Source organism: Primulina eburnea, chromosome 9 (genome assembly GCF_022965805.1).
Source record: "Primulina eburnea isolate SZY01 chromosome 9, ASM2296580v1, whole genome shotgun sequence".
Lineage (NCBI taxonomy): Eukaryota > Viridiplantae > Streptophyta > Magnoliopsida > Lamiales > Gesneriaceae > Primulina > Primulina eburnea.
In genome coordinates this window covers 4,775,847-4,800,378 of record NC_133109.1, presented here as the reverse complement: position 1 = coordinate 4,800,378, position 24,532 = coordinate 4,775,847, and the positions used below count along the sequence as shown (strand labels likewise).

Genomic DNA, 24,532 nt, shown 5'->3' with positions numbered 1-24,532 from the left:
ATATAATAAATTGATATGAGATTAATCTTTTGTAGAATCAGCATCCCATTTTCAATAATTTGATTTGACCTTATCAAGAAAAGCAGCAGGAAAAGTGGATCTTGTTTCTTGGAAATTAAATTAATTCACAGTGCTTCTTCAAATAATTTTAATTTTAGTGGAACTGAAGTATTATTCAAAAGAAATGGCAATTCATGAGCACTAAGGAAGAAAGAAACTTACAATATTAGTTTCTACCATGTGAGTGAATTTATGTAATGGAGTTTGCAATATCACTAATATTATCAAAATTATAAAACTACATAAAACTCTCGATATTTATCATTTTTTTTTGTTTGGAAATAGGCTATCTTTGTTCCTAAATAATCTCGATATATAGGTTAACATTCAAGATCAACAATTAAGTTTTTTTTATCTTTTTTCCCAAGGCAACCCTTGGGAAAAAAGATAAAAAAAACTTAATTGTTGATCTTGAATGTTAACCTACCCAACCAACAACTAGTTGTATGTTTTTATGATAATTGTCTGATACAGTTAGTGCTGTTACAGTCATGTTACATTATTAAATTATAATAAAGTTTGTAATGACTTTGAACCAAACTGCAAACCTACAATGGGATACAAGGAAAATATAGAGGAAAAAGGAAAACAGTGGTTTTTTTTAATATATAATTATTGGATTCAAAATTTTGTTGCATAAATTGAAAACAATCTGCCAACCAATAGGAAAATTATATTTTAAAATTGTAAAATATGTTGTTTTTTTAATATAATGAAAAAGCAATGTCAAAAGTAGTGCAACTTAAACTCCACCGAATTTAAGACTAAAACTTGAACATATAAACAAAAAATCTCAAGATAAGACACAGAAGGAAAGAGAGACGAGGCATGTCTGTTTCCACTATTTTCACAAGTTGTGAGATAATATATGTGATACATACAACATATTTTAGTGGTTTGGCATGACAAATAACCTCAAGAAAACTCGCTATACAGGGAAAAACTAGTAACAAAAATGGCCCTCAAATGGAAAAAGATGACACAAAATTTTGATTAAAGAAAACCCCCTCTAAAACTATCAAGAATATAATAAATGAACTAATGTACACTTACGATTGTGCTTCTTGTATTACAGCAGTATTACCCATGGATGAATATTTCTTCTGCAGTCTCCCTTTCAACTGCCTGATTTTCGCATCTACTCTTGCGGTAAATCCGATATTGGTCTTTTGTCGTGCTTTGGATCGTTCCCTTCTCCACATATGTCGATCCTCAATGTCTTTTCTATAGTATTTGATCTCTTGAATCACGTGGTGATCCAACGGATTGAACGATCTTTGGAATGAAATGTGAGCAAGATAGGGGAGATTACACACCACAGATACTAAAAGGGTCGTGGACCAGTAAATGGGGGCGGGAGCCAGGATTTCTGAGAGGATTCTGAAGGCATTTTCATCAAGAGCAAGAGATAGTTCACCATATACCAGAAGAAAAAGGTACCAAGAAGCCACGCTACCCCAAACAAGAAAGTGTTGAATCCATGTGAAGTGGCTCATGGTTAGAGCTATTTGGCAATTAACGGCCCAGATTACGCAAGTGAACATTGTGGTACCTACGGCTATCATATCAGCGGTTTGGCCTCCAGAACGGAAGGCTTGGTCATAAAAGATGATGATGTTTAGAAAGAATACAATGAGCGATGTGTAAAGCCCATTTGCCATCCACCCAAATATTCTGTACCAGTCAAAGAACAGATTTTTTGGCCCTTGCTGATATAAAGCTGGAAACTGAATCAATCACGCAAAGAAAATTGGATCAATACAAGAATCAGGTGAAATGAACAAAACTCTGTGCAGTCCCTTAGATCACAAACCTGCAAGCATACTTCAGAATCGACGTCTTGTTCAAACACACCGAGTGAAATGACAGGTAACGATGTAAGAACGACATTGAATAGCAGCATGTACCAGTCAACATACACTGATTGTCCAGAAAATCCAGCAAAAGCTTCGAAGTAGAAGATGGTGAGGCCGAATGCAATATTTTTGTAGAAGAAATAACAAATCTGTATGCAAAAAATTACAGTTCAAGTTGGCATTACTCAGGGACCATGTGAAGATGAGTGATCAAATTTATGATCTACATGCCGAACAGGTAAAAAAAAACGAACTTCTTTATTCAAATATATAAACGGAATGGGAATTTAGAGATTCTCACAGAAAGCTATTAATTTGTCTTAAATAATATTACCATCTGAGCTATTCTTTTGTAACACCAATGCCCATGTACGACCAGAAGCCTTTCCAGAAATCGGAACTGGGCAATAGCAAAGTCACTAGCCATCACAGCCTGCAAAACAATTGACATTCAGTAGCCAATTTATAGCAATGGGGTTCATCACAGCAACTATCTATCAGGTTTCTTGAGGAATTCCCTCCATGCCAAACTGAAAGTTGACTTTTGAAATTGCAGAGAATGAGAGCTGAGTAAAGGATAAAAAATCTTAATGGTTTTGATAAGAGATGAAAAATTGCCGGATTAGCTTTTGTTATCATAGAAAAATACACCTCTAATTGAATGGACAAATAAACAGCACATTCATAACAGACCTGCATTCCTTCACATCCACTGATGCCGACACCAATATCCGCTTCTTGTATCATACCAACATCATTTGCACCATCACCAATTGCGAGTGTCGTTTTCCCAGTTCCTTCTTTTACTAATCTTGTAACCTGATTGAGAGATAGCAAAGGTGTCATTATAAATGTATTTTTCAAAAAGTCCGAGCTCATGGGAGGGGGTAACCAATAGTTTTTATACTTCAACGCACCCATCAAATGTAAGCCAGAGATTAGGAAGTAACTACCAGAAATTAATATTAAAGGCATAACTTGGATGTTGATCGGGTATGCCCAAAACTCATATCCAAGGCATACCATGGACATAGGTAGGATATTGGTAACAAAGACCCAAAAAGACTACCTAAGACCATGCAAAGGGATTGCGCACCAGAGGACATGATCTTGTAACATCCTGCCCTGATATCAAACGTTTATTCCCAAAAGCCCATGCTATTGGGAGATGACCCAACAAAGTTTTATATTTTAACAAGTTTGAAATGGACAGAACAACGACTGATAATCAATTGTTTGGGTTGAAAAATAGAGACTTCTTACCAGAGCTTTCTGCTTTGGTGAGACACGGCAGCATATGACAGAAGCACAATCAACTGCTAAATTCAAGAATTGATGCTTCACGTCATCCTCTAGAGCATAAGTAAGAGTTTTCCCATCAATTATCAGCGCAAATGCAGCATTCGGATCCCTTTCTAGTTTAACCATTTGCGTTGCTTTGGTAATTTGAATCAATATATTTTCCCTAACAGCCTGTACAATATGACAAACAGCGGACTTCATGATAAACTAAATTATTGTTTGGGGTAAATGTTTGTCATCATCATTCTGTCTAAAAACATATACCTGTTTGGAGTCTTGCACTAAAGCATCTGTATTCATCGTTGTGATACATATTTGCTTCATTCCTTGTCGAAGTAAACTACAAGCAAATCTGCATGACATGACAATATTTCCATTTAGAATCAAGAAAACTCTGATCATCTAATTGCTATAGTATCATAAGACAGATAGAAGCTACAATTTTCTGGAACGGAACACACCCTATATTAATTGCGGTTTCCATCTTATCACCTGTCAGAACCCAGATCTTTAAACCAGCCTGTGCTAGCTTGTCAATGCACTGAGGCACCTATTATGAAATTTAAGAAAACAAAAACAAAGAGGGAGGAGGAGTCAAGAAAAAGAAACAGAACAAGGGAGACTGATTCAATAGCCCATAAAATAATGATTATGTATATGACATACTCCTTTCTGTAATTTGTCCTCCACGGCAGTAGCACCAACAAGTATTAAGTCCCTTTCCATCATATCAGAAACCCGCTCGAGCATTGATTCCCTATCACCATTTATTGATGTTTTTGCCTTAGTAAATTCTTCGTTCCAAGCCAGATACTCCACCGAATCCAGCTTCTTGTAAGCAAGCGCTAGTGTCCGCAATCCAGCCTCACCATATTCATTCAGATGCCTCGTGGTTGCTTCCTCGTACATTTTTCCATTCTTTGATAACCTATCAAAGATGATGCTGTAAAGCGAAGTATAACATTAGTTCAAGATGCAGTTAAAAAGCAACAAATTGAAAATGATAGATAAATTGGCAAAAGAGATTTACACAGGCAAATCTTTTCAAATGCTCTTAACAAGTAGATAAGGGGTCACTGATACGAGGAAAATGGTTATAGGAACGCTAACAATAAATATTTTACTCAGGAATAGTTGCTAGCTTCTAGTTTTGCCTACTTTTTTGGATTTAATTTTTTTTCTCTTATTATTTTGTTCCTTCCTCTCTTTTCTTTGTCGTTGGGGTGGGAGTAGATCGGAGACAACCCAAATCTCCAAGTACACATGATAAGTGACATACCTGTCAGCTCCTTTGCACAGGAGAAAGATCTGTCCATCCTCATCCTTTACAATAACAGACATTCTCTTCCTCTTGCTCGTGAAATCCAACAGATTGAGAACTTTGAATTCCCTGTTTTTAAAGAAAAATAATTTGTGTTAGGAAGCCTGGCTCAATATAGAATAATATTTGAAGCAACGATGCTATCACTTTTCATGGCCTAACCTTTCCATAGGTTCTTGGAAAGAAGAATATCTCTCACGAACAACAATGGTTGACTGTGTCCTTTTACAGAACTCAAAACCAAATTCTCTAGCTGCAACAAGAAAAGCACCTTCATCTGGTGATTCTGCTTCATATGTAAAGGCGCCTGTCACTTCATTTTGCTCAGGAATTGCAGTGTGACAAATCGATAATATCCTGAAAAATAATAAGATTACATCCGCATTGGGTTCTTGAGACCAGTTCCCATTCATGAGGCGGCTATCCTCGAAGCCAAACCCCTTTATTGGCGCTTTATGGTCCTCTTCATCTTTTGACGTGATCACAGTCTCTAATTGAATTTCAGATTTCCCGAACCCAACCCCACATTTCTCCCATGAATGAGGTGTACCATTTTGGCTCAGGCCATCGATATCCATTGCCATCTGTTTAGCAGCAGCAAGTTCTACATCACTAGCACGCATGCCATATGCTGTACCAGCAATGGAGCATTTGAGAAAGTCCATTTGATTGCACGTCAAGGTGCCAGTTTTATCAGAGAGGATCGTATCGACCTGTCCTAACTCCTCATTTAAGTTTGATGTCCGAGCCTGAGCTGGTGTTCCACTCTCTTCATCATACATATGAATATCTTTGTTTATGAATAAAGCTTGGAGGACTTTTACAACCTCAATTGACACATATAGAGATATTGGTATCAAATACCCATATAGTATAAGAGCAGTGACAAGATGATAAAAACCAGATTCCAGTGGCTTGCTTGGATCAAAAAGACCAGCACTATCAGGGACCTGTAAATACCACCAATTTGGCAGCTCGTTTTTAGTCTTCACAATAAAACCTACAGAGCTTATCAACGAGATGAAGACAAGGAGGCTGAAAAGGATATATATTATTTTGTCCATTTTTTTCTCGATCCTACTTCTTTTTGAAGGAGATTTTGTAGCATTCTGCATAACTTTGCTATCATGACCAGTAAATATCACCACACCATAAACATAAGACGTGTTTCGAAGCTTTGAATCACGAAGAAGAATTTGACTCGGATCAAGAGGGTAAACCTGGCGATCATATTCAAAATTGCCCACAAAAGTGTAAAGATTGGGATTGGGATCCTCGCATCTTATGGTCGCACTAAATTCCTTAAAAGTTGGATCATCATCAAGTGCTAATGTCGTTTCCAGAGATCGTTTCACCTTCAAATTTGTCTCCCCGTCCAAATTCATAGTTTCAACATAACAAATTCCATCTTCATAACTAGAAGATAAAAGAAGTAAATCTGCTGGAAAAAACTTATCCTTTTCAACTTTCAGTATATCTCCAACTCGAATCTTCATCCAGGGTTTAAGACCAAAGACACCATCATTCTTATGCACGTTAGCTTTTCGTAAATTAACCTTCATATCTTGTATAAACCGCCGCCAATCTTCCAGAGCTTCTTTAGCCATACTCAAACCAACCACAAAGACCAATGGAGCAATCATACTAATAGCAGAGAATGGTGATACAGGAGTTAGTGATAAGAGTGCGGCTAGGAGAAAGTACAAGTTGGCAACACGTCTAAATTGTTCAAATATGGCCTTTGGCAGGAATGTAATGAAATTGTACTTAGTGGTGGAAATATAGTTTGAACAGTATTTGAGAGGTTTTTGTTCATGCATACGAGGCTGGTTACAATAAACCATCCGTGAGTAACCAGGTCCTTGAATGTCATGTGGTCCATCTTCCTCGGAAGCACGAGGTCTGTAGCAAGCAAATGTATACAGATTACTCCTCCGGATCTTTGCCCTTATCCTTCCCCCAGCCATTTGTCACCGTTATGAAGCTCGGTATCACTCTGCTACCTCATAGAATTATGAAAAGTGAACCCCAACCCTTTCGTCCACAAAGTAAGTGAAGGGCTAACGTACATGGCCGTTTATTCTCCATAACTAAATTGGCACGCCAACATGAACAATCCCCTTAAAATCTCATGGGAGAAATCAAAGCAATTTAGCACCTGGGAACAATTTATAACAAACAATTACACACATTGTTTGTTGTCTATCATCAAAGTTAATAAAACTGCATGAATTATACAACGGCCAAAATTTCATCCAAGTTTCTTTAAAGTTCAATGTGCACATCTATAGAGTAAAAATGATGCAGAGTGTTCAAGATCTTGAATACAGTCAAGTCAAATACAGCCAAGCAAAATAAAACACACCCCACATTCAAAGTAAAAAGATCAATTACGGAGAAAAATATAATTTCTATCATTTGTAAATATTCAAAGTTGACCATCATAAACAATCCAAATCATACCAATAACTGACAACGAACAATAGAGTTCCCTCACTTCTCCAAGGATCAGTGCGTTAACGTCTTCCAAATGAATTACCAGATTATAACCTATAAAATATATTTTAAAAAACAACAAAAAATTGCAAAGACTTGCATAATCACAAACGCCAGCTCAAATTCCACCATTGCAGCTCCGTGAAAATTTTAAAAAAAAATACCAAGTGTAACACAGGTAAATCATAAATTTCTAGATTCTCCCCACAATCCGGCTCAAAACAACAAAGCCGCATTGACAAAAACCCGGTTCACATGACAACTACCGACACAAAATAGGAAAGAAAAACAAAATATTTTCCCATTTTACCTGCAAATTTTGGGCCAAAATTCGATTTGAAAGACGCCCAGATAGAGCTACAGCTAAGAGATCGCAACGGAGGAGAGAGAAAGGGAGAATGCAGGAGAAAAAGCTGCTGGGTCCGAGAATAGACAGAGAGAGAAGGGGAAATTTTTGTGAGAGAGAGAGAGGGAGGGAGATCTATTTAGTATTTGCCGATCCTAGTCTAGGAAAAAAACATTGCTCGTTTTAAAACTTGAACAGATTTATGACACCGACTATTTTTCAATTCTAATCTAAAATTAAAAAGAGTTTCAAATAAATTCTGAAATAATATTTTTTTTTTCTCTAAAAAATAGTCATTTGGGTCTTTCACTAGTTTTAGTTATATAAAAATCCATTAAATTAATGTTACTAGTATATTCATGACCCAATAATTTGAAATTAATATTACTGTTTGCACAGAAAAATTGTGACCGTGTCAGACACGTGATCGTACCAAGTTTGTGATTAATCCAACTTCTTCAATGAAATGACGTGGATCTCAATTCGTTTTGTGGTTCTAACACCCTCAGTAAGCCACAAATTGAGAATGATAATGAGGAATCTCATGGAGTTTGTAGAAAAAATTCATGACCAACATCTAATTTAATTATGTTGTTACGAAATTGATCACAAAAAACTGAAGAAATATATTGAAAACTAAAGAAATTTAACTGGAAATTGGAATAAGCGAATAAAGATTTGAGAGCATTTGCAAAAGCTTTGTTGATGAGTTTGTCGAGGCCCCTTTCTTATGATTTCTGTCAGTTTTTGTTCAATTTTCCAAGCAGTTTGGCCATCTTCCATATTTATAGACCATGGGTCGTGGGTAACTTTCACCATAGTGCGGCCTTCTTCTCGAACCGACCAAATCCTTAATGGGCTTTGGCAACTGATGTGCTTTTATACAAATTTGGGTGCGTAGCCAATTTGGTCGTTGGACAACCTGACTATATTTAACTATGCTATGTTCTGCTATTGACCCGCAAATAGGCCCCAAAGTAAAATTCGATGGATGAAAGGAGTGGTTCTACAAACACGAGGAATAATTGATCGTGGGGACATATGTTCTTTTTTCTCGAAAAATTAGATTCAAACATGTACTTTCTGACTAGCTTTCTTCTTCCAGTTCTTCTCAAGTTAGGGTTCATCATTTTCCATTTTCTGCGAGAAACCCTTATTTTCAAAATCTTCTTTTCATATTTTGTGTTTATCCAAACACTTACCCCCTTCATTTTATTCTCGACAGCCAACCACAACACCAACGAAGTCCAATGTGGTGCCGGAAAGAGGCGACACACCACATTACTGCACCACATTCATCGAGTTTAGTCGTCATCCCAATATCTTCCATCGTCTCAGTGATGCGACTTCCCATGTGCCGCTTTCACCATCCCAGTGCCAACAAATTTTATAGTCTCTTCAGAAAAAACCTGCATAACCAACTCCATGTGTTCGTGCGATGTGGGTTCCCTAGATTCTCCATCGATTCTGGGATTTTCTTGCACTCTTTCATTCATAGGCCTGGCTTTCGATCACAACGACTCCCCCCACCATTCGGGTAATCAAATCTTAAGACAACTAAGCTTTGACTTCTTTCATCCCCGACAACAAGCTCCCAAGAAACAAGTATTATGGCCTTTATTTTTTATTCATGGTGATTTCGAGATTAACTAAATAACATGTTAACCTTGTCGTCTTGAATTTTGCTGTTGTGTGGTTTCTGTGAACACCTTTGTTGCCTAGTCCATGGTGATGTTGTTCCTTGATGAATTTCGAAACTGAAATTCACGACATAATTATGATCTTTTGTCTTATGGGTTTTGTATCAACCTGTTCGTGATCTTTGTGGTCTTCATATTCATATAAAGCTCTAATTACGAGACCAATTCTTATCTGAGATTGTGATATTCCATGAACCTTGCTGGTCATTCCATGTGGTTTTCGTGCTATGTGATCTTTGCTTTTGTCTAGGTCCTGTCATACATATACTTTTATGAACTTTCGTTCTAGTATTGACGCAAAGTCTGCCCAATGGTCATCCCATATGTTATGATTTGTTTAAGGGCCTTTTGTTGGCTATTGGATATGAATGACTTATTGATAAACTAACTTGAGTATATATTAATTTGTTAAGAATGACCAACAACCTCCCACCTTTCGGTACAAGCCTTTCTTGCCGACAAGTTGATCTTCCCTTGACAACAAACACCATACTTGCTCCTAGGTGTGTCTTTACATTAGCCAGTTTTTAAAAATCAAACCAAAAACCCCCTTCATTCTGACAAACTTCACATTTACAAGTCTCTCCCTGATTCTCCTTTACAGGTCTCTCCTCGATTCTCTTTTGGCTCTCATGTGTTTAATTTCCAGGAATGACTCATAGAAATGTCATTGACCAATAAAAGAGAAAATTACCAATCTTGGATTCAAAACATTTACAAGTAGTTGATCATATACAAATGGAGCACTGCACATATTAGGAAGACTCAAAACACATATACTAGGATAGCATAACTACAAATAAGAAATTTTTATTTTTCTTTTCTAATCTCAAACTTGTTTTGATGATTTTTTAGATAGTGATTGCGGCCTTTTCGGCTAGTAAACGAGTTGATTAGCTTTTGATGATGATGTGGATTGTATTTGTATTATTGAACAAACTTATTGGTTGAATGAATTAATGGTAGTGGCACTTAAGCATGCTTTATTATGAGATCTCTTCTAACTTGTATTATCACTATTGTGTTTTGAGGTTACGATATATATCATTTTCAAGAGAAGTTCCGCCAATTTTTATTTTTTTTAACAAAAAAACGGTTGAATAGCCTTTTTTATATGTCATGTAATAATTGAGAGAAATATAAATCTGCTATGAAACAAATCATGTAATTTCATTGTCCACCAACAACAACCTGAAATTAAATGACAATCTTTATTGGTGTTTCATAGCTAACTTGACTACTAAAATGAGATAAATCCACCAATATCATTCCTTAAAATCAGAGCAACAAATCACATCAAAAATTCTATGAGCGACAATTTTATTTATTTACAAGTGTTCCACCATTATTTACAAGTAAGTTTTGTAGAAAATGACTTATAAGCATATTCTCCACACCCTCACGAACTTTCTTCATATATCATCAAGTTTATAAACAAAAGAGAACAAAACTAATTAAAGTGGGCATACAACCTATTTCATACAATATTGACCATAAAACATTTCATATTTTCTTAATAATTTAGCTTCACGAACTTTTTGTCTCCTACACTCCCACGCGAAACAATTTTTAAAATCTTTCAAAAGCTCTACTATTCTTTCTTTGCATCATCCTCTACCAATATACTGATATAAGTGGGTTTAGGGCACTTCGTAGTCGGGTATCCGGCTATCGATATTCAATCTAAGCCAGAGCTAAAACTAGATTTTGAAACTGTGACTTGTGTTATTTTCATATTTTCCCTCGTATAACATATGTCCCATCAATATCCCATAAGTCCCGAGATCAAACATCATCTACCATATGCTGCAATGTGGCTTCCTGAGTGGAAGTTGCAGCCGCTTCTATTTCTTCCTTGTTGTATAATGTGGAAGTTGCAGCCACGTTCATTTCTTCTTTCTTGTATTTAATCATCAACCTCCTCAATTATAGGTCTAATCATCAACCTCCTCAATTATGGGTCGAATCATCAGTCTAGGAGACACCATGGTTGTGGGTTTGAGAAATTTTTCAACTGCTTCTTTGATCTTCTGAGTGTCCATGTGTAATGTTTCCGGTTCTCCGTTCACTTTGAAATTTACGAGATTTAATAGAACCAAAAGCTTTATCATAATACCTAGTTTCCATGACATTCAAATTAGATTGGTATGACCGAGAATCTGCATGTACCACTTCCACATCATCTCATCTCCATATTAACAATAATTGGTATATGGATAATGACACACAATGGTAGGTATGAATTCAGTTTATTCCTAACAAAGCATGAAAGATTGCTCTATAATTAACCACAAAGAAAGCCGACAAAGATGATTGGGATCTCACAGTAATATTTGCCGACAAGAACCTCAAATTTTTAGTACTCTCAAGTGAATGCTACAACATATACTTATATAGGAATCAGATCTTACAAACTATTTCCCAACTTTTGAAGCATCCTATAAGGCAGAACATTAACAATAGATCCACTGTCTATCAACACTCTAGACATCAACTTCCCATTAACGTCCGATGCAATGTAAAGTAGTTTGATATGTTTAGTTATCTCGGTTATAGGATTTTTGATAACCATTCTTCTACCTTCATCAACGAGAACTCTTGCACAATCCTTAAATGCATCATTTTGGATAGTTTTTGTACTATTCCTCACCCTTGAGGGAATATCGGACTCATACACGTCTTGTGTTTAAATTCATCAAGTGACACCAAATAACATGTGACCCAATCAAATGAGACAAGAATATCTCCTACTTTGAAGATAGATTTTTTTTATCTCACCACCTTCTCCTCATATAACAAATCATCCCCATCTCTCTCATTATCTTCAATGACCTTTCTTCCAAACTTTCTCTTATACTTTAAAGATTTTTTTTTGTTTATGTTCTATGTTCCGCAGCCCTTTCCCTTAACAATATTCGCTTTTGTGTCCAAGACAGAGGCTTTGAAAACTTTGGATGTTCTACATGTTGCCACCGTGCATCGGGTGGTGCATTGGAGAAAGAACCACAAACTGTGGTTTTCTCCCCTCCCTTTGACGAAAGATTGTGGTAGTCTTTTCCAAGTAGAAAACTCATGTTGATCAACCTTTCTTCTATGATTAATTGGTTATTAGAGGAACTTTCACCAAGATATTGGTTCACCGACCTTTTGGTCATGGATCTTCAATCATACCTTGCATTCCTCCATCTATCAAATATGTTTCTTCATAGAGTATTGATGATCCTTCCTCATGAAACTTTCAGTTTTTCTATCTCTGACTTCAAATATCATTTTACTGGGCACCCAAAACTTAATTACAATACCTCTCGACCTGACAGCTTTATCTCCCGCCACCTCCTCTTTTCGTTGAGAAAAACACACAAATTGGTGTTATTCACATTCTTTTTGGTCATTGAAGGAAAAAAGATCTTCATTCACAGTCATTGTATATTTTTTCTTAGAAAATTTTAGAATTATCTTATTGATCCTTTCTCGTAAGACATTTTTAAAAGTCCAACAAGCACATATATTATGATTGAAGATGTTGTGATATTACAGTAGTATTTTCCATTCACTCCCTCTTTATTTGTCAGCTTATGATCTTGAGGATGCCCTACCACCCAAGCATTAATCCTCGAATTCAGCTATGAAATTCCTCGTATTCTTCCACACTCATACATTTCCACCTGCATATTAAGAGATGTCACAGTAAAAACTTTACTAACTGTTTGTTTGTCATTATTGCGGTTTTTTGGTGTCTTGTCCACAAATCATCATCTCTCTTGTGTGGAGGTGTATGCTTGTCTTTGTCATAAGACACAAAAACCGGTTATACCCCCAAACCAGTGACATCCTCTCTCTTGTGTAGATGAGTATACTTGTCTTCCACAAACTTCTTAGTCCCAGTGCATCCACTGATGGTTTATTCTCTTCTTTTGGAAATCTCCTCTACTCCTTCATCTCTCCCATAAAGTCCATCAAGACAATAGTAAAAGAATTAGTCAGTTATCCGATTTCATCGCGTATGTTTTTCTCGATAGACATCATGTTGTTCACAGGAACTTCCTGACCATCAAAAAATATATGGAGTTGAAATTCCTCGTATTCCTTCACACATATACATTTCCACCTGCATATTAAGAGATGTCACAGTAAAAACTTTACTAACGATTTGTTTGTCATTATTGCGGTTTTGGTACCTTGTCTAGAACTCAACATCTCTCTTGTGTGGAGGTGTATGCTTGTCTTCATCATAAGACACAAAAACCGGTGATGCCCCCGAAGCAGTGACATCCTCTCTCTTGTGTAGAAGAGTATACTTGCCTTCCACGAACTGCTTAGTACCAGTGCATCCACTGATGGTTTATTCTCCTCTTTTGGAAATCTCCTCTACTCCTTCATCTCTCCCATAAAGTCTATCAAGACAGTAGTAAAAGAATTAGTCAGTTATCCGATTTCATCGCGTATGTTTTTCTCGATAGACATCATGCTGTTCACAGGAACTTCCTGACCATCAAAAAATATATCTCCTTCTTTAACAACCTCTTCCTCGAACTTGTGTACCAGTTGCTCAACTGGTCTTCTGCCAGTATCGGTTTCTTCTCCTTATGAATGATGGACCTTCCCCTGTGATTGAGGAATTCATTTTTTTGTCTTCATATGCTTTGGAGGCATTTTGTCCCACCGGATGTGCCAAAATCTGTTTGCGCAGAAAGACATGACAGACACGCGATCATGTCAATTTTGTGACTAATCCAACTTCTTCAATCAAATGATGTAGATCTCGAGGTTGTTGGTTCTAATCACACTCGATAAGCCACGAGATGAGAAATATAATGAGGAATCTGATGGAATTTACAGAAAAAATCTATGAAAAATATCTAATTTAATTATGTTGTTATGAATTTGAACAACATATTTACAAGAAAGCCGAAGGAATGTGTTGAAAAATAAAGAACTAAAACTACTGAAAATGAGAATAAGTGAATAAAGAATTGAGAGCATTTGCAAAAACTTTGTTGTAGCTTTTGTTGATGAGTTTGTCGAGAGCCACTTTGTGGTAATTTCCAGTTAGTTTCTGTCCAGAGAAGTTTGGCTATCTTCCATGTTTATCGTGGGTCATAGGTCAACTTTCACCGTCGTTCAGCTTTTTTCTCGAACCAACTAAATCCTCAATGAGATTTGGCAACTGATGCGCTTTTATACAAATTTGAGTGCAGCAATTATTTATCATCAAAATTAAGAATAATACGCATGATATTTTTAATAAATTTAAAGATATATATATTTAAGGAGAAAAACAATTTATTCATCTAAGGATATCAATTTTATGAGACAAGTCTCCAACTCGATATGACTCAAAAAATATTACTTTTAAGTTAAAAATATTATTTTTACTAGCATATATATATCGAGTCTATATCCATGACTACGAGACCGTCTCACAAGAGAATTGATCATCTATTATTACTTAGCTTCCAACTAATAAACTTTATCGTTTTTATTTAATTTAATTTTTGTAAAAAAAAAGGCAAACAATTTACTTAACTAATACATTCATATCACACATGTATTGCAATTTGATTGCACTCAGCTAATTAATTAAGAATTTAAAAGTTCGAGAACATATAATGTGATTAATTTAAAATATTCATTAAATGATTATCTATTGTATCATAAAGTTGACATTTATATATATAGCCAGTCCATTTTTTTTAAAGACAAGAAAGGTGCATTTTGGATCCAAATGCAATGATATTTAACATTAAATTTCTAAGTAATCAAATGTCCATTGATTTTTAAATAATAATCAATGCTAATTATACATTTGGAATTTGTTGATTTGAATTAAATGTATCGATAAGGCCGGCCTTCACGTCAAAAGTTGACTTAATAGGAAGTTTCTTGGAAATCAATCAATAAATATTCAATTATTTTTCCGGAAAGAGAGTGTCACACACGATTGATTGAACATGTATGCCAGTATTTCTATAAATTTTATTCATTTTTTTTTGCAAAAAAACGATCTCATAGACTGTATTTTGTGAGACGGATATTTTATTTGAGTCATTTATAAAAAAATATTACTTTTTATGCTCAGAGTATTACTTTTTATTATGAATATCGATGAGATTGACCCGTCTCACGGATAAAGATTCGTGAGACGGTGAGACGTCGGTAATGTCACAAAATTGGGATAATTGACAATGACATTAGATTGTTTTTAAGATTTTACGATAAAAATCATGAATGATGTGATGATAATTTGAAATATAGTAATAATATAATTATTATTTTTATTTTCGATTATGGTAAAATTTAATCAAACGCGATATGATATAAGTGTATTAACATTTAATTGATTCGATAACAAGAAAATGAAATTTTAAGCATTTAATATTTTCCTAGTATTTAACTTTCCTTTTGAAGTATAATGATAATTCTTATGCAATTTTTTTTTTTAATTTTTCTTGATTAGATTAAGATACAAGATGACAGAACAATACATATTTAAACCAATATATCGAATTAAAATAAAATTATGATAAATTCAAGGTTATTTTTATTAATAAATTATAATAATATTGTTTCACGAGCCTGCCAAAACAAAGCAATAAATTTTTTTTAGAAGAAAACTTTATGCCGGCTGTTTACAAGTCTAATTACTTTGCCAAAACGTGAATTAGTACTGATCTTATTCTAACTCTTAGAATATTGCAAGTTGAAACTTGAAAGCGTACACAAATGCCATTTAGAAGCAAAGAAATCCGCATTTGGACAATCCCGATTCAGTCCAAATTTCTGCTTCAAATGGTATTAGATAAATAAATGACAAGTCTTGTTGAAATATAACAACGAATTAATAGATAACTCGAATTCATAGTAATGTAAGTAAAATATGAAAAAGGACACAAAATAGATCGAATACATGTTCACTTATAGGACAAAAACATGAGTAGTTTTATTCTTACGACCTGTCCTGCTTCTAGACACCAAACAATCTCAAAAGAGAGAATTTCCATCAAAGAAACAAGGAAAACAACCGTCACATAGGAAGAAATTTTGAAGAATGAATGATTGAGGTGGTTTCAACTGAGAAGTGACCTTGTCAAGTGCTCGCGTGCTGTGGCTAGAGCTTGAGATATCGTCTGCAAAAATCAATATCAAACTTGTCAGCGTTGCAAAAATATAACGAATAGTTGGTCGAAAGTGTATAAAATAGATTATTCTTTTTCAGAATTTGCTATCCCTCCTCAATACTGTGCATGAGACTTTCATCTCACATGGTTGGCTCTTCAAGCGATTAAAAGAAAGAACAGATCAGTACTAGTGCAACTTCTAACAATAAATTCTATGCAATGAAGTGATTCTGCGGTTATTCTTTTTTGTGTTTGTTTTGCCACACAAACTAGAATAAGAGAATCAAATGGAATCACAAATTTCTCCAGCAGTTTGATAATATTCATTTTATATTTGACACCATCGGATTCAAGTCTATTTCAAGCATATTGAAACATATTTTCAAAAAGCACTTTGACCTGAAACATTTTATTCGATAAGCTCGTGAGCTTAATATATTTTCATAAATATAATAATTCACAAGCTCAAACCGAAATTGAAACATTTGCTTAATAGCATTCAATGATTTTAACTCGAGCTAAAAGAATAAAAAGCTAGAATTTGAAATCTAGATTGAGCTGAACTCAAACACAACTACCCAAGACAGCTCGTTTTCAAATTTTGAGCCGAGTAAATTCAACCTCGGGATAGAATGTGAAACAATGAGTAATACTAAATTTGATTTGGTTCGTTCAAACCCCTAGCACGGACTACACACTTCACACATTACTGTGTGAGAGATATATATAATTCATCAAATGCTTCTGCGGGCAAATATCAACACTCATTAAATTTTTCCAAGAAAAAATCTATGCAACACCCAATGAAGTAATAGTGTATTTTTAATATGTAGACAAACATAATCGACTAACAGCACCTGCTCAGACAGTGAACCTCCATCATCCATACTGTGGGTTGCGACTTTTCCAGCAATGGTACTACCATCAGTTTCGAGAATAATCCTGCCATAGACATAAACATAGGAAAAAAAGGTGACCCCAAAAGGAAATTATAGATGACCAAAATTTAAATTTAGAAATTGAAGACGTGGTCAGGTTATTAGGATGAATGGCGGATATGTGAAATCATTCAAACTTATAAAAACAAGATTGCTGATGCAGACCACAAGTGACTAATCCACTGAGACTTATATATATATATATATATATATATATATATATATATATATATATATATATATATATATATATATATATATATATATTATAAAGTGGCTTCATTAAGGTAAACAATAATGTGATTCATTTGCCCCAGCCTTTGGCAACCAATTTTGGCAGATTATTTTTTCATAAAATATCAGAATCAAAGACAACGGACGTACCCTCCATCAACAATCTCATCAAGGCACAAAAGAATCAGATCCAAGTTCTCGAGCGCCTCCCTTTGTTCAACATTGTTCCTAATTTACCAAAACCCTCACTAATATAAAATCATAAACAAGCATTTTTCAAGATCCAAAAGTAGTGAAAAATTCCAACATAAAATAAAACCTGAGGAGCAGGGTAACTGCATCAAAGAAACCCTGCAGTACAGTTGCTAGGATAAGTTCATTCTCATCATCGCTCCCAGTCACGAAGAAGTGCAGATCTTGAACAAATTTATACACAATAATGTTGTTCTCCAGCATAGTTATCTCCGCTGGACACCCATGAAACAAATGCATAAAACAACTCGAATAACTATTACCTTATCTAGAAATTATATTCATCAAAACTTCTAGTTGTGACAAAAAATTTAAGCAACAAGGAGCACACCAAAGAGTGGCAAGACAAAAGACCGCTTTTCGAGTGAATCAACCTACCTCGAAGTGGTAGCAGGCTTTATTTCCCAACCAGAACACAACAATTTTATGAGTGTAATCATAACTATAAAACATCCCTCACATTAAAACTATATATTGCCAACATTTTCAACGAAAAATTACCGAAAAACCTCAAGCATAACAATACCTTCAGTTCGAGCATTAGACTTTTGAGTTTTCGTAAAAACGGACTTCTCAAAAGCTAGCCTTGTACTGTTGGTCGGCCAGTCATCTGAATAGTACTTAACTGCAACACGTTTCCCTTCAGAATCCAATAGCAGTATGTTCTTTATAGTAGGGCAAGCCTCCTACCATGTTCATACACTCTTGATCAAAATCATTACCGAAACCCATAAAGCCAATCATGAAAAATTTCACAATTCCTAGTTAAAACACCAATCATAATTATAAAACTACACAGTCACTGAACACATACAATATGTGCTGTGAACCCACATCAGCTTCGCAAGTGATTGTGATTATTGATAGGTTGGAAGGGCTCTCCTATCTAAAAGGCTCCTCTTTAGGTAATAGGCTCTCTCTTGGGCTCACAACCAAACATCAGTGCTCTCATTAAAAATTGATATAGGGAGAGGCAATCTAGGATTTCCTGTGTTTATATTACAAGTTGGATTAAGGTTCATGCACCGAATTGTGATAAATAAATTAAAGTTCGGTAGAGCAGGCCGCCATGGATGCAGGTTTCACAAAGTATGGACAATGTTGTGATGTCAATCGGCTCCACATGCAATTGTAGAATGACTGGCAAACTTGAGGAGCTCTTCAACAAGGATCATGACCTAACCATACACATATAGTACAGAGCATCTAAATTACGCATTCATCAATCCTAGATGTATAAATCATGATCATTCACAGTGCATCAGAATTTATATACATCAAATGTGGGGGCGAGTTAATATATGTAGGTGCGAGTTCCCCCTGCACATGCATCTAATTCAAAGACACATTCTCATTGCATATAAAATATCAGAAATCATCATCCTTCAAAACACTAAAAAGTTCGAAATTACACTGAAGAACAATATATTGTACTGAATCCACTTTACACACACAACAATGGGCAGTGTTCAAAAGGCTCAAGTCCCCAAAAAACTGCACGAATATTGAATCGCAACGGAATCATGTTCGCGGGTTTTTCCAAAAACATATATTACACAAGGATCAAAGTGGTTATGAACCGTATTAAACCAGATCTATCAAAAACAACCAATGAATGCCGAAATTATGAAATGATCTAGGATAACGAGATGAAACAAGATTGAAAAAAGTGCAGAAAAACATACTCGACTGAGAAATGTGGCCATTGCTAGAGAAAGAATTTGCGAGATTTTCTCAGAGAAAAATAATCACCGAATCCAGCAGAAAACAGACGATCTGAGCTGAGTTCTTCGATTTGTCGGGGGATGATGCTCTTCGATCTAACAAATGGGCCGACAATTGTTAAAGCCCAGTTAACCACATATGGGCCTTAAATCAATCCAACCCAATTGTCTCGGTAGCCCATTACTTCACGAGCATAATGTGACACGAGTCAACTTTATCCATATTCATAATAAAAATAATACTCTTAAGGGTGTGTTTGGTTGAGTGGATTAGATAAGGATAGATTAATAGTCAAATATATATCGTTAAAATTTTAAGATGTTTTAATAATCATTTTGACCCGGTTTAAGATTCAATTTTATTAATCAATTAGTTATCCATAAAATTGGATCTTAAACCGGGTCAAAATGATTATTAAAACAACTTAAAATTTTAACGATAAATATTGGACTATTAATCTATCCTTATTTAATCCACTCAATCAAACACACCCTTATCATATAAATTAATATTTTTTTATGGATATCCAAATAATATATCCGTCTTACAAATACGACCCGTGAAATCGTGTCACACAAGTTTTTTCCCAACCGAGTTTTGCTAAAATTATATTAAAGTCTCATATAATAGATTTACCTTTTGATATTAGAGAATAGATAAATAAAAGAATAAAATCATTTGACTCAATTCGTGAACTGATTTGCGGTGATCTTTCCATATGCTGATCTTACGACAAAGATTCATTGCCAGGCACAGTCAATGGCAGCTTACGCAGCTCTAGTTTCTCTAGCACATATCATCGAGCAGATTCAGAACCATCCTCGCCCTCCGATTACTCTTGACGAAGAACAAACCAAATCCCTTTGTGAGAAGATTAGTTTCTTGCAAGATTTTCTTGATAATTATCCACTCCGATGCCATTTGGAAAGCCAGATTGCTGATTTAGCAAATTCAGCTGAAGATATCATCGAATCTCGTGTAGTGGATCAAATATTTCTTGAAGCATCCATAAGTCATGGATCAGAGAGAAGTTCCCAGAATTTCTTCAGCCAAGATTTACAAAACGTAATCCAAGGTATGGGTTTGATCAAGAAAGAAGTTGTCCAGTTTCAAGAGAAAAGGGGTACGCAAGATGTGATGTCTAAATATTCAATAAGGTCCAGTGATTTATCAGCACCTACTCCCACAAAGAACGACACCTTTGTGGGTTTTGATGAGATTTTCTTGGATATCATTAGTAGGCTCACCGAACAATGCCCGGCTCTACAAATCCTGCCGATTGTAGGAATGGGCGGTATTGGTAAGACTGCACTCGCTAGAAATGTGTATGATCATTCATCTGTTCTTTGTTACTTTGACGTTCGTGTTTGGGTTACAATATCTCAAGAATTTAGAGTTCGAGAAATTCTTTTAACAGCTCTCTTTTGTGCAAATAAAGGCAACCCCAACGAAAATTTTGCCAAGTTTGCTGATGAAATGAGTCAAGTGGGCCTACATGAATTAGGACTCCGATTATATAGAAGTTTATCAGGGAGAAGATTTTTTATTATCATGGATGACATGTGGAGTATTGAGGCTTGGGAAAAGTTAAAGTTCTTCTTTCCAAAAGGAAGTGACGGAAGTCGAATAATGATAACCACTAGGCTATCAGTTGTGGCTAGTTATTTCGGCACCTGCAGTATTAAGATGAATTTTCTAAATGAAGATAAAAGCTGGGAACTACTTAGCAAAACAGTGTTTGGAAAAGAATGTTGTCCTCTTGAATTGAAGGAGATTGGGGAGAAGATTGCCAAAAAATGTAGAGGGCTACCTCTCTCAGTTGTTTTGGTTGGTGGGCTTCTCGCGAGCTCGGAAAAGACACAAAAACATTGGGAATTTGTTGCAGAAAACTTATCCCCCATTCTGAATTTAAAAGATGATGAGCACTGCTCCAAAATACTGTCTTTAAGTTATGATTACCTGCCTGTTCATTTAAAACCATGTTTTCTCTACATGGGAGTTTTTCCCGAAGACAGTGAAATTCGTGTCTCGTGGCTCGTAAAATTATGGATTGCCGAGGGTTTTCTTAAACCAATCAAATCTAAAAGCTTGGAAGCGGTTGCAAGAGCATACTTGAACGATCTGATAGATAGAAATCTCATTTTAGTTCATACATGGGGGTCTAGCGGGACTGTGAAATTTTGCTACATACATGATCTCTTGAGGGACTTGTGCATAAGAGAAGCCCGTAAAGAGAGATTTGTCTGTGTGACTAGGGTGCATGATTTTGACATTCATGAAGGCATGTGTAAGGAACGTCGCATTAGCATTCATCAAAGTACATCGTGTGAGGATGATCAACTCGATCAAGTGCTTCATGCCTTGCCATCGGCGTCACTGGCTCGCTCTTTGATATGTGATATTGGTGGGGTTTTGGCATCCCTTCCTTTTAGGTTATTGCGAGTTTTCAGAGTAGTAGACAAATACTTTTATGTCAAAGAAAAATCGAACCATGTTTACTCTCTAGAAGGTGTTTTTCAACTTGTTAATTCACGGTACCTTGCTTTTAAAGCTGATTGGAGCTCAAATTCCAAATTTCCCTCATCGGTGCGCCTACTATGGAATCTGCAAACTTTAATTGTTAAAGGTACATGGGGAGACAATATTGTTGCTCCATCTGAAATTTGGGAGATATCTCAACTTAGGCATGTTGAGTTTGATTGGCTTTTTCTCCAAAATCCTTCAAATGTTACACCACACGGGGGAGATGTGTTTATTTTGAGAGACCTACAGACGCTATCGGAAATAGCAAATTTCAGGTTTACAGAAGATATCGTAGGAGAATCCCGAATATCAAGAAACTGAAAGTGTCTTATGATGATTACCCCGATGGATGGTCTCATTACTACTGTCTCAACAATCTTGTCTCTCTAAGTAAACTTGAGTCACTGGCTTGCATCTTTTTGAGCGAAAAGAAGCCAAATCATGGACACACATTGCGACACAGCCTCGCATTCCCTCTTTCACTCAAAAAGTTGAGATTACATGATAGTTGCCTTCTTTGGGAAGATATGACGATTATTGGTTCATTACCATATCTTGAAGTACTCAAACTGCAAATCGGGTCCTTTAAAGGACCCGAGTGGAGCCCAGTTGAGGGGGAATTCCTTTGCTTAAAATCCCTCCTGATTGATGCTTGTGACGATCTGGTAGAGTGGACAGCTGACAACACTCATTTCCCTCGCCTTGAGCGCCTTTTTCTTGCACGCTTAGAGAAGCTGAGAGAGATCCCTTTAGAAATAGGCGAAATACCAACCCTTCAATATATCGAGTTGAATTCTTGCAGCGACTCTGCCGTTATATCTGCTAAAAATATATTAGATGGACAAGAAGCCCTTGGGAATGAGGGACTGCAAGTTCGAGTTCATTTGTTGCGGGAGAGTGAAGAACTGGAAAACTTGGCAAGGGAAAATTTTAAAGTTGAAGTTTGTACGTTTCTGTAGGTGATGGAAACGTCAAGTGAGGAAGGTGCAATGTACCCAAGTCGAGCTAGAGTCCGATCACCGCACCCAAACCCATGGTTGGGTCATGCCGCGCTAGTGCACGAGAGCTAAGTTCGCAAAGGACGCGTAAGTGGTGGTGCACTTCACACCTACGCATCGTCGTGATGAGCATTGAGGAGTCTTGATGTGATCTCAATTGTAAGCAATTTTTGTGCTGCTCAACTTTAGCCAACTTCAAGATCAAGATCAAATTAATCGAGTGTGATTTTATTGTATTTGAACTATCTACTCTTTCATTTTATTATTGTTATTTGGTTGATTTTAATCTTACTCTCTTATCTTATTATAGAAGATGTCATCATACTAAATGTTTTAAAATTAATTTGGTTAAGCTATAATTATAATTACAAATAAACCCTCTGAATTATTCAGATACAAAAGTAATTTCAGCCTCTCGACTCCAATATCTTCCATTGGATCTGAAAATTCAATTCAAATTGCAAAATATGGTGTATGTTACGATTATAATTTTTTTTAAGAAGTGTGGGCTTCATTGTTAGCTGACTATTTTTTGAACTTTCAACGTATTGTATATGAATGCTTATATATATAAACTGCTGAAAATATATGTGCGAAATTTTGATAATATTTAAATGAATTAAAACATGACTAATAACATTTATCAACTGAAACAAACTAAGCCATAAAAAATAAAAAAATCATGACCATAGACAGTATATGAATAAGAGAAATTATCTTATCCACTTGACACACTTTCAAATATGCTTCTTGGTTGATTTTGAGAACTCAACAACTCTTTGTCGTAGTTTGTTATAATATGCATATAACTATTTTGATATGCTCAGCAAGTATCTGATCGTCTTTAACATATATTATGTTATTTACAATCCTTATCCGGGATCTGACATGTTCATAGTTTGCTTCTTTATCACGACATTTTTTCGATTTTCTACATTGTTTTTATCTGATAATCTTATTTTTCTGGCTATATTTTTGTTGTTAAATGATTTTTCAGCTTTTCACAATCATCAACTATAACTCCTAAGAAAAAATGCTTTTATTCGCGATAAGTTTTCACTTTGACTAAAAGTATGTATAACTTATATATTCTTCAACAACATAAATAATGAATGGTGTTGCACCTTCTTCAAATATTGTGATATTTGTGATATCATTTTTATATATTTAGTATCAATATTATAAATATATAGCTATAAGGTTAATAAATTTTTAACAACTATTTCTCAATCACTGTGAGAAAAATACTTGAAATCTCTTCAAATGGTTATATCTTTGAATTGTGTCCTCATTTAATTTGACGCAATTCAAGAAAGTCATCTTCATCGTCATTTTTTGGAAGCTTTGAAATAATGATTGCGTGCATCATGTCATGAGGATGATATAGTTTCAATCTCATTTGTTGCGTTTAGAACGTAATATTATATTATTCATTGAAACAAAATAAATTTTCTTCTATCGAGTTTATATTTTGTTTTATAATATTTTATATCTCGTGGAACGATATACAAACTTAATTATTGTATTTTAAAAATCTTGAGAAGAGATACGAATAATGTAATTAAGATATGCATATAAGATATCATTCAAATATATGTCAAAGTATTTGTCTTATTCAATATCTCATCTAAGAATATAACCATTTAGATTTCATGGACGAGGA

At 35.3% G+C, this 24,532-nt stretch overlaps 2 protein-coding genes and 1 pseudogene across 2 annotated transcripts; 1 reads left to right on the top strand and 2 right to left on the bottom strand.

The window, feature by feature from the left end:
* Positions 1 to 878: 878 nt before the first annotated feature.
* On the bottom strand, positions 879 to 7,553 carry LOC140841173 (probable phospholipid-transporting ATPase 4). The gene is made up of 11 exons (XM_073208413.1): positions 7,346 to 7,553; positions 4,702 to 6,697; positions 4,498 to 4,608; positions 3,885 to 4,161; positions 3,680 to 3,768; positions 3,483 to 3,570; positions 3,180 to 3,389; positions 2,610 to 2,735; positions 2,251 to 2,349; positions 1,874 to 2,065; positions 879 to 1,787 (listed from the first exon to the last, which is right to left on the bottom strand). The coding sequence occupies exons 2-11, from the start codon at positions 6,504 to 6,506 to the stop codon at positions 1,110 to 1,112; spliced, it is 3,675 nt and encodes a 1,224-aa protein (XP_073064514.1). The 5' UTR covers positions 6,507 to 6,697; positions 7,346 to 7,553; the 3' UTR covers positions 879 to 1,109.
* An 8,408-nt stretch (positions 7,554 to 15,961) lies between these two features.
* LOC140841171 (coatomer subunit zeta-2-like) lies at positions 15,962 to 19,467 on the bottom strand. The gene is made up of 6 exons (XM_073208411.1): positions 19,309 to 19,467; positions 18,150 to 18,309; positions 17,691 to 17,838; positions 17,522 to 17,599; positions 17,057 to 17,141; positions 15,962 to 16,208 (listed from the first exon to the last, which is right to left on the bottom strand). Exons 1-6 carry the CDS (start codon positions 19,327 to 19,329, stop codon positions 16,149 to 16,151), a joined length of 552 nt encoding a protein of 183 aa, XP_073064512.1. The 5' UTR covers positions 19,330 to 19,467; the 3' UTR covers positions 15,962 to 16,148.
* Positions 19,468 to 20,012: 545 nt separating this feature from the next.
* LOC140841170 (putative late blight resistance protein homolog R1A-3) lies at positions 20,013 to 23,140 on the top strand (annotated as a pseudogene).
* The last annotated feature ends 1,392 nt before the right edge of the window (positions 23,141 to 24,532 follow it).